The sequence below is a fragment of the Saimiri boliviensis genome, chromosome 2, assembly GCF_048565385.1.
Source record: "Saimiri boliviensis isolate mSaiBol1 chromosome 2, mSaiBol1.pri, whole genome shotgun sequence".
NCBI lineage: Eukaryota > Metazoa > Chordata > Mammalia > Primates > Cebidae > Saimiri > Saimiri boliviensis.
Window position 1 is genome coordinate 14,361,358 of NC_133450.1, and position 12,733 is coordinate 14,374,090.

At 43.1% G+C, this 12,733-nt stretch overlaps 1 protein-coding gene across 4 annotated transcripts in view; it reads right to left on the reverse strand.

Moving 5' to 3' along the window:
• ZNF609 (zinc finger protein 609) overlaps window positions 1-12,733 on the reverse strand; it is a 269,562-nt gene that overhangs the window by 224,135 nt on the left and 32,694 nt on the right. For all 4 annotated transcript variants that reach the window (XM_074392828.1, XM_039469110.2, XM_039469111.2 and 1 more), the window contains exon 2: window positions 2,947-3,819. In XM_074392828.1, the coding sequence (XP_074248929.1) occupies window positions 2,947-3,693 (747 nt within the window). In that variant the 5' untranslated portion in view covers window positions 3,694-3,819. The remainder of the gene's footprint in view (window positions 1-2,946; window positions 3,820-12,733) is intronic.

Sequence of the window (12,733 nt, forward strand, 5' to 3'; positions counted from 1 at the left end):
CATGAGTCAGCAGGATAGGCCAATAATTTCAATATTCAAATCTTCCCCTAGCTAGTAGTCAACATTGCTACTCGGCACAACAGACCTCAGTCAAGAAACTTCCCAAATTTTATGACTTCTCCCTCTTCATGACAGCTCCCAGGTTAGAGGATGCATTCCTAGATTATATCAAAACATAATGTTTTGCTGTTTTGGTTCTGTTGGTTGTCCCTACATGGAAACATCTCAAACCACAGGCAAGCCAATTTCTCAGAGCGAAAATTTTAAAGACATTTTCAAAGACTTTGCTTATAAATTATAGAACTAATCAACAAATACTCACTAAGCACCTATTATGCCCAAAACCGAGAGATTCTTGTTTTTCAAAAGCTCTTCCATTCACTGCACAATTCTTTTTTTTTTTTTTTTTTTTTTTTGAGATGGAGTTTCGCTCTTGTTAACCCAGGCTGGAGTGCAATGGCGCGATCTCGGCTCACCGCAACCTCCGCCTCCTGGGTTCAGGCAATTCTCCTGCCTCAGCCTCCTGAGTAGCTGGGATTACAGGCACACGCCACCATGCCCAGCTAATTTTTTGTATTTTTAGTAGAGACGGGGTTTCACCATGTTGACCAGGATGGTCTCGATCTCTTGACCTCATGATCCACCCGCCTCGGCCTCCCAAAGTGCTGGGATTACAGGCTTGAGCCACCGCGCCCGGCCACTGCACAATTCTTAACTTTCTTTCCTTTAGCTTGCCTCTCCTGCTCCTCACAGTCCAGAAATGTTCTCTCCCTGCACAGTATGTTTTAATCTCCTAGCACCTTCCAAACATTTATTCAATTATTTATTTCAATAGCCAAAGGTAATATGAAAAGGTACCCCCAGAACTAGACTGTCCAAAAGGGTTGAGGAACTAGGGGAAGGAATTGAGAAAGCAGGTTCTTGCTTATGTTCAAATGAAACTTTATAGCAAATTGTCTCCTTCTAAAAGTACTTGCCAGCAATTTTATCTATTTTTCAAAAACTGAAGCACAGTCCCTTTCCCTTTTCTTTTTCATCCTACTGTCCCATTCTCACAGTCTCCCTGGGAGGCAAAGCTTATATAGCAAAGCAACATTATTAAGGGACAAAATTCCCGGGCACCAAGATGTATTCTTAGCTGAAGAGACTGCATCTTTCAGCCCAATTATAATCTGAAGGGTAGCTACTCAACCAGTCACTGCACCTGTATGTGAGAAAATGGGATCCATTTGCTTCTCTGTTGGAGACAATCATGGACATTTACACTTAAATCCAATATAAAGCTAAGCAGTATTAATTCTTTCATCCACAAACTACCAGTAGGCATAGAAGGTTGCAACATGAGACCAGTACTCTAAAATTTAGACAGGAGAATGAAGGTCATCCTCAGAAGTACTTTTCAGCACAGGAAGAATAATTATTATGAATATGGATATATGGCAAGAGTTTCTTGAAGCCAGATGTAGGGAACAGTTTTAATGGGCCTGGAACAGAAGCAACAACTGCTAGTACTCCTAAGCCTCTTTAAAACAGTATTATCCATCTGTACCCGAGAGAAAATAGCAAATCACAGCCAGCACAGGATGAGCCAAGCCAGTAACCAGCTGGAACTTGACTCTACTGAAGTGGACTATAGCATCTGCCACCTAAACACAGGCAGCCTCTCTGGCAGCTGCCACTGGTAAAAGGGAATGAGACATTGTGTTATTAGTGGAAGAAACTCACAGCCCTATTACTGGAGAAGCCCAGATGTTGCTAAGAGCTACAGATGTGCCTGAGGCAAAGACCAAAATACCAACAGCAAGGAAAGCATGAGCTACCACTGGAATCCAGGCACTAAGAGGGCACTACCACCCAAACATACACATCCAGCCTTTATTTATTAACACTTACATATGGAAATAGATATTCCCTGCTGCAGCTGATGTAATTACAGAGAAATCAATTTATACTGCATCTGCTGGGATCAGCTGAAAGCACAGAGTGAGCAGAGCACAGAGCAGAAAATCAAGAGCCAATGAACAGCTCATCGTAAGGCCACTGCTTTGCAGGAAATTGTAGGCTGACGTTTAAAGCAGCCTGAGCTGACCCTAGCCTCACACCTATTCTCCTCCAGGCCTGCAAGTTCCATTTCCTGAAGCATGAACTAAGATCATCTTCTCAGAGGAGGGACTCAGTTCTAAGCCCTCCTGGGACTGCAGGCACCTGTCCTTCCAAATCAAGTGGAAGGCAAGGTATCATTACACTATTGGCAGCTATTAAACCACCAGAAGACTTTGATTCCTAATAGTTGTAGGAGTTACCTGGCACAAAGCTACACCTTTAGTGGCCAAAGAATCTCTTTCTAGGCCAAACTTTCATAGCCACAACAGTAACTCATAAGGTCTAAGTACCTCATAATAAAATGAGTACCTCCTGCCCCAAAAATGTGCCCCTTTGCTCTTTGGTAGCCAGCAATGTAACATTTGGTAGACATGCCATGAAATTTAACCCAGAGACCGAGCAGCACCATTTATCCCATTGAGAACGATATTCAATCTATATTATGACCAAAGGCATATTGTTTATCAACTATTATTGAGTCTGATGATGAAAACCCCATCAAACTGGGAACCAAATAAAGGTTTGATGCCAATCTCTACCAACAAGTGTCTTGAGTTGGGCAAGGACAAGGTGGGAAGGTCCCAACTTAGACTACAGAAAATTCATTCTACAAAGCTGCTGCCCCCAATAACAGATATCCTGTTCCAAAATGCCAGGCCTGCTGTAAATGAGTCTGCAGGGAATCCTCTAATTTGGAACAAAACCACATTATCATTACCAGCTGCTCTGACCTTGTAATTGGTCATTACCCACAAACTAATGAGCCTCCCACAGAAAACACATAGTATTTGGCAGTTAGTCCAGGGCAGTTCTGACTGGCAGTCAGATCTGGCCCCCTCTTACCTTTTCAGACTTGACTTTCTTTAGCGGGCGACACTCATTCTCCCCTTCCTCTGGCTCTGGTTTAGTTCCCAAAGGATTGAGCGCTGCCCCAGGCTCAATAGCTATACTCCCAAGTGGCTCCACAGCTCCTGTATCCATCCCTGCACTTCCATCATACTGACCACCTCGTCCTCCCAAGGGAACTGGCTGGAGGACCCCAGGATCCTTTTCTGAACAAGTCCCCACTCCTTCGCTTCTCTCCTTCTTGCTCTTAGATGAGCTGTTCTCCTTCTCCTTTTTGGAACTGGCTACATTGCGGGATGCCTTAGCCGCCTTCTCTGAGCCCTTGGGAGCAATAGCAGCAACCAGGCCTCCAGGATTGGCACCATCTCCTGAGCGTCCCTGCACCTCTTTCTTGCTAGCTGCCCCCTCACTTGGAGTGAACAGGGAAGTCCCTGGAGTGGGTTTGCTAGTGTCTTTGCCACTCTTATTCCTTTTGGATTTTGATTTGCCTTCCTTCCCTTGAGGGCCTGGCACTGGGGTCACAAACTTGATGTTGTCTGGTAGTGTGGCCACAGCATTGGGAGCCGGTATTCCCACCTCCTTTGAGCCTGACATTTCCAGTTTCTGCTGGTCCTTTTCCAGATCGGCGTCCAGGTCAATGATGAGATTCCCTACTCCAATGTCCCATTCATCCCCACTGTCGTATGTCTCAACCGGGTTTGCATCCACTCCTTTCCCTCCGGAGGCTCCACTGCTCAAGGACATCTTAGAGTCAACGTCCCACCTCAGATTCAAGGCTCTTCCTCGCCCCCAGCTTTCCTATTTTCAGCTTCAGCTATGTTCTCAGACCTGCCACATTGGTCAGTACATGCCCAGTGGACAACATCATTGCTGGAAAAAGAAAATTTAAAAAGCTGTTAAACAATACAGGCAAGAGACAGCCTGAAATAAACTCCCACACAAATACAGACCCTTCCTATGGGACTATCATATCACAACAGACACAACAAACAGGTAAAATTGTATTTCTAACCAAGTTACATTGGACCTAAGGAAAAATCAATTCCCACTCCATCTCCCTAGGGAAAAGTACAATATTTCCAACAGCCCAAAGATTCTCTGGTAAGTCTTAACTAGGAGTCCTCTAGAGTTGATTTCCCATTCCTAAGAGACCTATTTCTACTACCACTGTCAGCTGGCAATCCTCCCTCAATCAATACAGGCCCTGGCACAACACAGTCAAGCTCTAGCACAGCTTTACTCATACCCCCATTTCTCCTTGCTTTTTTTTACATCATCAAAGGCTCAGAACATGATCTAGCAAAAGCTTTAAAAACCCTCTAACTGAGTCTGTCTCTACTAAAAACAGAATAGATTCCTCCTACTATTGGGAAGAAAAGTCTTATTATTGCTAAGAATAAAAGGGAAAAACAAGCAGAACTGGGGAAAAAGCAACTTCAGGACAGGGGGCTAAGACTTCAACTAGACGAGACAATCTGAGAGGGGACTCAACCAATCAGCATAAGTTCAGAGACGTTAAATCAGCTATATCAAGCTCTAGGTTTCAAATTATATCTCAATAGCAGAATTCAAAGTGGCCTTTCCCACTTCCCACTAAAATACTTACGAAGACACACAAGAAAAGAAAAATGTTAATTAAAAACTGGACACTATCCCAGCACTTTGGGAGGCCGAGGCGGGTGGATCACGAGGTCAAGAGATCGAGACCATCCTGGTCAACATGGTGAAACCCCGTCTCTACTAAAAATACAGAAAACTGCAGGGCGCGGTGGCTCAAGCCTGTAATCCCAGCACTTTGGGAGGCCGAGGCGGGTGGATCACAAGGTCGAGAGATCGAGACCAACCTGGTCAACATGGTGAAACCCCGTCTCTACTAAAAATACAAAAAATTAGCTGGGCATGGTGGCGCGTGCCTGTAATCCCAGCTACTCAGGAGGCTGAGGCAGGAGAATTGCCTGAACCCAGGAGGCGGAGGTTGTGGTGAGCCGAGATCGCGCCATTGCACTCCAGCCTGGGTAACAAGAGCGAAATTCCGTCTCAAAAAAAATAAAAAATACAAAAAACTAGCTGGGCGTGGTGGCGTGTGCCTGTAATCCCAGCTACTTAGGAGGCTGAGACAGGAGAATTGCCTGAGCCCAGGAGGCGGAGGTTGCGGTGAGCCGAGATCGTGCCATTGCACTCCAGCCTGGGTAACAAGAGCGAAACTCCGTCTCAAAAAAAAAAAAACAAACAAAAAAAAAAACTGGACACTACTAAAAATCCTAACACCAGGATGTGGGATAACTCTTCCCTTTCTCATATAATACTGATGGCACTGTACTGACAAACACCAGGCCTCACACCACAGGAAACAGAGACTGGCTACAAAAGGGGGTGGTGGTGAGAGGTTATTAAAAAGGCAATATATGGCCATGCACAGTGGCTCACGCCTGTAATCCCAGCACTTTGAGAGGCAGAGGCGGGCAGATCACCTGAGGTCAGGAGTTCAAGATCAGCCTGGCCAACATGGCGAAAGCCTGTCTCTACTAAAAATACAAAAATTAGACAGACATGGTGTCAGGCACCTGTAATCCCAGCTACTTGGGAGGCGGAGGCAGGAGAATCACTTGAATCCAGGAGGCGGAGGTTGCAGTGAGGCGAGATAACACCACTGCACTCCAGCCTGGGTGACAGAGACTCCATCTCAAAACAAAACAAAACAAAACAAAACAAAACAAAAAAAGAGGCAATCTCTCTACTATCTCCTGACTAACAAGACTTGAGGAGTGTACCATCTAGAAAACCTGGCAGTCAACATATACCATCCAGTATTATTTTTATGATAAAGCCAGAGTTCCGTTCTTACTTATTCCTCTGTCCACCATCTTTCTGTACCCATTTAAAAAAAAAAATTTTTTTTTTTAGTCAGAGTCTTGTTCTGTCACCCAGGCTGGAGTGCAGTGGTGTGATCTTGGCTCACTGCAACCTCTGCCACCCAGGTTTCAAGCAATTCTGCCACCTCAGCTTCCCAAGAAGCTGGGATTACAGACGTGCGTCACCACAATGGGCTAACTTTTCTATTTTTAGTAGAGACAGGGTTTCACCATGTTGGCCAGGCTGGTCTCAACCTCCTGACCTCAAGTGATCTGCCTGCCTCGCCCTCCCAAAGTGCTGAGATTACAGGCGTGAGACACCACATCTGGCCAAAAAGTAATTTTTTTTTTTTTTTTTTTTTTTTTTTGAGACAGAGTTTCCCTCTTGTTACCCAGGCTGGAGTGCAATGGCGCCATCTCGGCTCACCGCAACCTCCGCCTCCTGGGTTCAAGCAATTCTCCTGCCTCAGCCTCCTGAGTAGCTGGGATTACAGGCACGTGCCACCATGCCCAGCTAATTTTTTGTATTTTTAGTAGAGACGGGGTTTCACCATGTTGACCCGGATGGTCTCGATCTCTTGACCTCGTGATCCACCCGCCTCGGCTTCCCAAAGTGCTGGGATTACAGGCTTGAGCCACCGCGCCCGGCCAAAAAGTAATTTTTATAAGATAATTGAGTAGAAATCACAAGCCAGTGGTGTCACACTGAATTCTGCAAAGTGGATCTCTAACTTTGTAGAGATCTGTAAATGCTACAGATGGATAGAGACAGGACAAATTGGACTTTTTTACCTACTCCCTCAGAGCAATGTCAAAGAATAAGGGTGTAGGGGCAAGAAAAGATGTCACAGTAGGAGAGCAAAAGGAGAGGAGCCAGGTAAATGCCTGCTAGCAACTGGAATTTAAGAGGGAGAGGTGTGCACATTTATCTGCCGTTTAGCTGTAGATGTGGAAAGAAAATACATCCATTACCCAAATGGAGACCTTAGTGTTAACAGCAACCAACCACTATTTATTAGTAAACGTCAAGTCTACATAGATCTTATTTCATACGATATGAGCAAAAAGTGGGGATGAGGGGATATAACGTAGAAATTATGAAAAAAATCTAACCACAAGGTAAAGGAAACACAATCTCTTAAGATTAAATGATACCTCTAGGCCAGCCATGGTGGCTCTCGCCTGTAATCCCAACACTTTAAGATGCCAAGGTGAGAGAATCACTTGAGCCCAGGAGTTCAAGACCAGTCCAGGCAACATGGCAAAACCCTGTCTCTATAAAAAATACAATCAGCTGGGTGAGATGGTAATGCCTGTAGTCCCAGCTACTCAGGGAGCTAACAGGTGGGAGAATGGCTTGATCCTGGAGTCAAGACTGCAGTGACCTGAGATTGTGCCATTTCACTCACGCCTGGGTGACAGAGTGAGACCCTGTCTCAAAAAAAGAAAAAAGATACTCTGAAAATGATCTAGAATTCTGAAGAAATTAGCAAGGTTTGGAATTCTCAACATTACACAAGAAGACTTGGCTTCCATGAAATAGCACAGTACATACCTGCTCATTCACTAAAAAATCTTTTATTTGTTGCCTACTATGTGCCAGGCACTAAGCTAGGTACTTAAAAAACAGCAGCAAATAAAAGACAGTGAATAAGGCAATGGAACATGGTACTGAAAATAATCTTTCTATTATGAGGGGCAAAGGGCATCTCTAGGAAAGGAGATGCAAACTGAATTTCCATGATACAGAATTATTAAAGCACAGTTCTTCCCCAAGTCATAATCTTTTAGTTTTGCAATCTTTGCAACTGTGGCAAACAACCCCACATTAAAACAACCCCACCTTACTTTATCCTTAGAAAAACAACATAACTCTAGAAAATAGAATGGTAATGGAAGAGAGACTCTGGAAGAGTAAGGAAAGCATTTAAAACAGAAAAATTAGCTTCTGACAGTTCTCAGTATACTGTACTGGCTGCCCTGCTGTAGGATGCATGATAAAGTATGCCAGTAAGGAAGAGAGCATTAAAAAGGTAACAGAAGTCAGGCACAGTGGCTCACGCCTGTAATCCCAGCACTTTGGGAGGCTGAGGCAGGCAGATCACTTCAGGTCAGGAGTTCCAGACCAGCCTGGCAAACATGGTTAAAACCTCATCTCTACTAATAATACAAAAATTAGCTGGGTGTGGTGGCTCATGCCTGTAATCCCAGATACTCAGGAGACTGAGGCATGAGAATCATTTGAACCTGGGAGGCAGAAGCTACAGTAAGCCAAGATGGCGCCACTGCACTCCGGCCTGGGAAACAGAATGAAACTGTGTCTCAAAAAAAAAAAAAAGATAAAAGGTTAAAATGAAAATATATAACTTAGTTGAGAGGACAAAAGGATATAACATTTAAAAAAAGGGTGCAAGGAAACAAAAAATGCAGTTATCAATTAAAATTCATTTAAAAAGTCCAGGCACTGTGGCTCAGGCCTATAATCCCAGCACTTCAGGAGATCCAGGTGGGCGGATCACTTGAGGTCAGGAGTTTCAGATCAGCCTAGCCAACATGGCAAAACCCCTTCTCTACTAAAAATACAAAAATTAGCCAGGTACGGTGGTGCATCCTATGATTTCAGCTACTTGGGAGGCTGAGGCAGGAGAATCGCTTGAACCTGGGACATGAGGTTTCAGTGAGCCACGATCCTGCCACTGCACTCCAGACTTGGCGACAGAGCAAGACACCATGTCAAAAAACTAACCAACAAACAAAAAAACTACCTGAAATACTAAAATCAGTTCAATGTAGCATAAATTTAAATAATTCCTATAAATACAAATACCAACTGCATTTTGTAGCATGAATAGTAAAACTCAACACAGATATTAAAAATTATCCCTGAAAAACATGTAAGGCAAAACCATTCCTTTAACAATGTACCTCAAAAAGTTATAAAAATATACCTCAAAAAGCCTTAACAACAATAAGGAAAGATGAACTTTAAGTTATAAAGCTGACATTTTTTTCAAATTCCTCTTATTACAATTCCATATGCCATGGCAAACTGTTTTGTTTTGTTTTGTTTTGTTTCTAGTAAGCAAGTAATATTGCCATCACATTTTTCAAAAATTGTACTTTTTCTGAAATGGTAGCTGGAGGCGAAAAGAACATCTGATATGTGCTCATTTCCAGATTCCACATCTTAAGCATGATATTAATAAACTGCAAGGATGTACTATAGAGCACGGTATGATACAATACTGAGAAGCCATTTCATAATGGCTTTCATAAGAGAAATGGCCTTAGAAACTGGGATTCTTTATTCTGAAAAGGAGAACACTGAAGGAAGACAGGCTGTTAGCTTCAAATATATGATGGTGCCAGGCACAGTGGCTCATGCCTGTAATCACAGCACTTTGGGAAATTAGATGGGTGGATCAACTGAGGTCAGGAGTTTAAGACCAGCCTGGCCAACAAGGTAAAAACCCATCTCTACTAAAAATATGAAGAATTAGCCAGGTGTTATGGCAGGTGCATGTAATCCTAGCTACTTGGGAGGCTGAGGCAGGAGAATGGCTTGAACCTGGGAGGCAGTGAGCTGAGATCGCGCCATTACATTCCAGCCTGGGTAACAGAGCCAAGACTGTCTCAGAAAGAAAATGAATGAATGAATGAATGAATGAATGAATGATGTCCACAGTGTAGAAGAGAGAAAGTAACTTTGTGACTCTGAGGGTAGAAATAGAATCAGTCAGTAGGAGTTACTGAAAGACAGATGTTTAACTCAGGACAAAATTTAATATCCTGAGATTTCCAACAATGATCCACAATGTTTAAAATCTATTTTACTCAAAGTATTTAAGCAGAAAAAGCATAATCCCTGTCAAGCAAATACATAAAAGATTCCCCTATGTGTGGTAGGGTTAGTCTAGACATGCCTCTAAGGCCTTTTTCAAATCTATAATTCTATTAATATCCCTATCAAAAAGTGCTTTCCCTACTAGAAACCTACCCAAAATGTCTGAGTGACCAGGATGCAAAGAAAACATATCCCAAGGACTCATCTTTAGTGGTCCTGATGTTCTTTTAGAAAGTCCCTGTATTCCTATTTTTGAGAGTGAATAGTTCTCATAAGTGCTACTTTTCAACCAGGTGACTTTTCAGAAATCTAGGTTTCCAAAACCAGGAAACTTCACAGTAACTTTGGTAGTATATTTCCAAAGATACACGGTAAAACTGCCAAGGATTCTTCAATCGGCCTGGTTGCAGCAGCCAAACCACTTCCCATCTGCTCCCTACAGCAACCCTGGCTTTATACAGCTAATAATCAACTCTTTGACAGGTCATTGCAGAGATGTTTAACCCCAGGAGGTAGGGTAACCAATATGATAGTGGGAAATGAAAAGCACTGACCTCTTGCTTTCATGGCAGACAAAGCGCAGAATCAGGAGAACCAATATCTTACAGAGACCACAAAGCATTCAACAACTTACACAAGCTTCTGTCACTATTTTCCTCTCTTTTCTTTCCTTCTGCCTAATTGTATTCCACTTTCTTTTTTAGGACTGCAACTCACCAGCCTCTGAAACCACTTGTCCACCATGAGTTGTCAGTACTATCTGTTTTGTTCCTACATTTGATCATTAAGAAACTCCTCTCAGGGCCGGGCGCGGTGGCTCAAGCCTGTAATCCCAGCACTTTGGGAGGCCGAGGCGGGTGGATCACAAGGTCAAGAGATCGAGACCATTCTGGTCAACATGGTGAAACTCCGTCTCTACTAAAAATACAAAAAATTAGCTGGGCATGGTGGCACGTGCCTATAATCCCAGCTACTCAGGAGGCTGAGGCAGGAGAATTGCCTGAACCCAGGAGGCGGAGGTTGCGGTGAGCCGAGATGGCGCCATTGCACTCCAGCCTGGGTAACAAGAACGAAACTCCATCTCAAAAAAAAAAAAAAAAGAAGAAACTCCTCTCTGCATGGATATGTTTAAGGAACCAAGATAGGTCATGACAGCCACTTTCCATACCCTGTATTTACCCAAAGCATTCCTGCTTAAAAAACACATGATAACAACATCCATCTCTCTGACTCCCAGCCCCACAGGCTTATACATTTGTAAATCAAACATTTTAGGTCATTAATTGCTCTTTTAAGGACATATGTCATAGACCATAACACTCTGCTACCTCAGGAATGAAAAAGTCCTCTCCTTCAAAAAGGTTAAGGAGAAAAAAGTTTTCATGTGAGGTTTCTGTCCCAGCTCAGATTGCAAAAATAGCAGCAGGACGCTACTCATGTCCAAACATAACAAGAAACACTACATTTTTCTTTCACCCCAAAGAGATCTCTGTATCCATCCAAGAAGGCTTCAAAGACCCAATTCCTTTAACTGGTAACTACCCACAGATAATCCAGTCTAAGCAGTAAATTGTCTAATACTGTTCTACTATAAATTTATTTGTCCTCCCCTTTTCTTATGGATTTTGGATCAATCCTCTTATAGGCTTTGGCCTGAGCATGTGACAGTTGTGTATGAATTATAATCTGCTTGGGACCACACAGGTCACACACAAAATATGGGTAATAAGGCTGTCTAGCTAGGTACTCCCCCCCAAAATCTGCATGCCAAAGGAAAAAAAAATGCTATACTCAATTCAAGGAGGGTAGCACGGTGTAGTAAACAGAACATTGCACTTTGAGTCAGGATACAATTTCTGGACTCAAATTTCCACTGACACTAGCCAAACTGCTTCGTTATGTATTTTCTCTATTTTCTCATTATAAGATGGAGGAAGAGTCTATCACATTCTGAGCATATCATGAGGACATAAATTTGAAAAATGTAAGACAAGCCAAAGCTGGGTACAGCAACTCACAACTGTAAACACAGCACTTTGGGAGGCCAAGGTGAGAGAATCACTTGAGCCCAGGAGTTCTAGACCAGCCTGGGCAACCCAGCGAGATCACATCTCTATTTATTTAAAAAGAAAAGGAAGACAACTCAAAAATATATGACCCAACTACTCATAAGGTTCTAGTGTCTGAACTCAGGGAGAACTGTTTCATGGTTCTACCTTTTACAAGGCATATAAAGCATTAAGAAAAATAAAGAAATATGTTAAAAAAATTTTTTTTAACAAATTATAGGTTGTACCAATATCCATTTGAGTTCTATGAAAGGAAATGGCAATCTTTTTCTTCTTCCATGAACTCAGTGATCAGGGTTTTCCTTTTAGGCAACACTTACATTCACATGTGACTTGTTTTGTTTTGTTTTGAGACAGAGTCTTGCTCTGTCACCCAGGCTGGAACACAGTGGCGCGATCTTGGCTCACTGCAACCTCCGCCTCCCACATTCAAGCGGTTCTCCAGCGTCAGCCTCTGGAGTAGCTGGGATTACAGGTGCGTGCCACCACGCCTGGCTAATTTTTGTATTTTTAGTAGAGACAGGGTTTCACCATGTTGGCCAGGCTGGCCTCGAACTCCTGACCTCATGATCCGCCTCCCTCGGCCTTCCAAAGTGCTGAGATTACAGGCATGAGTCACCACACCTGGCAAGACTCATAGGTTTAACATCTGGACTACCTCTTTTGCCAACTGTTCTAACCCACAAGGTTGTTGATCCCATTGACAAGAAAGGCCTGCAAATCTAAACTGGGTGAAGTTTACAGGATTTTGTATCTCAGGGAAGTTGTCAACAAACCAGTGGGATATGACAAAGTTGCTGAGAAGGGAACCATATTATACCATCTTCCCTGAATTCTAGATGCTGCCCTGAAATCAATTCATACTTAGCCAGCTTCAGTATGGTTAGTACAACATGTAAACCATCCTCAATGACTCTCAGCTTACCCAACTATAAAAACAGGCATCTCCTTCTCCACCTGCCACACTTCACTGGAGTTCCATAATCAAATAAATTTCCACCTAGGGCTCTAACAAGAAA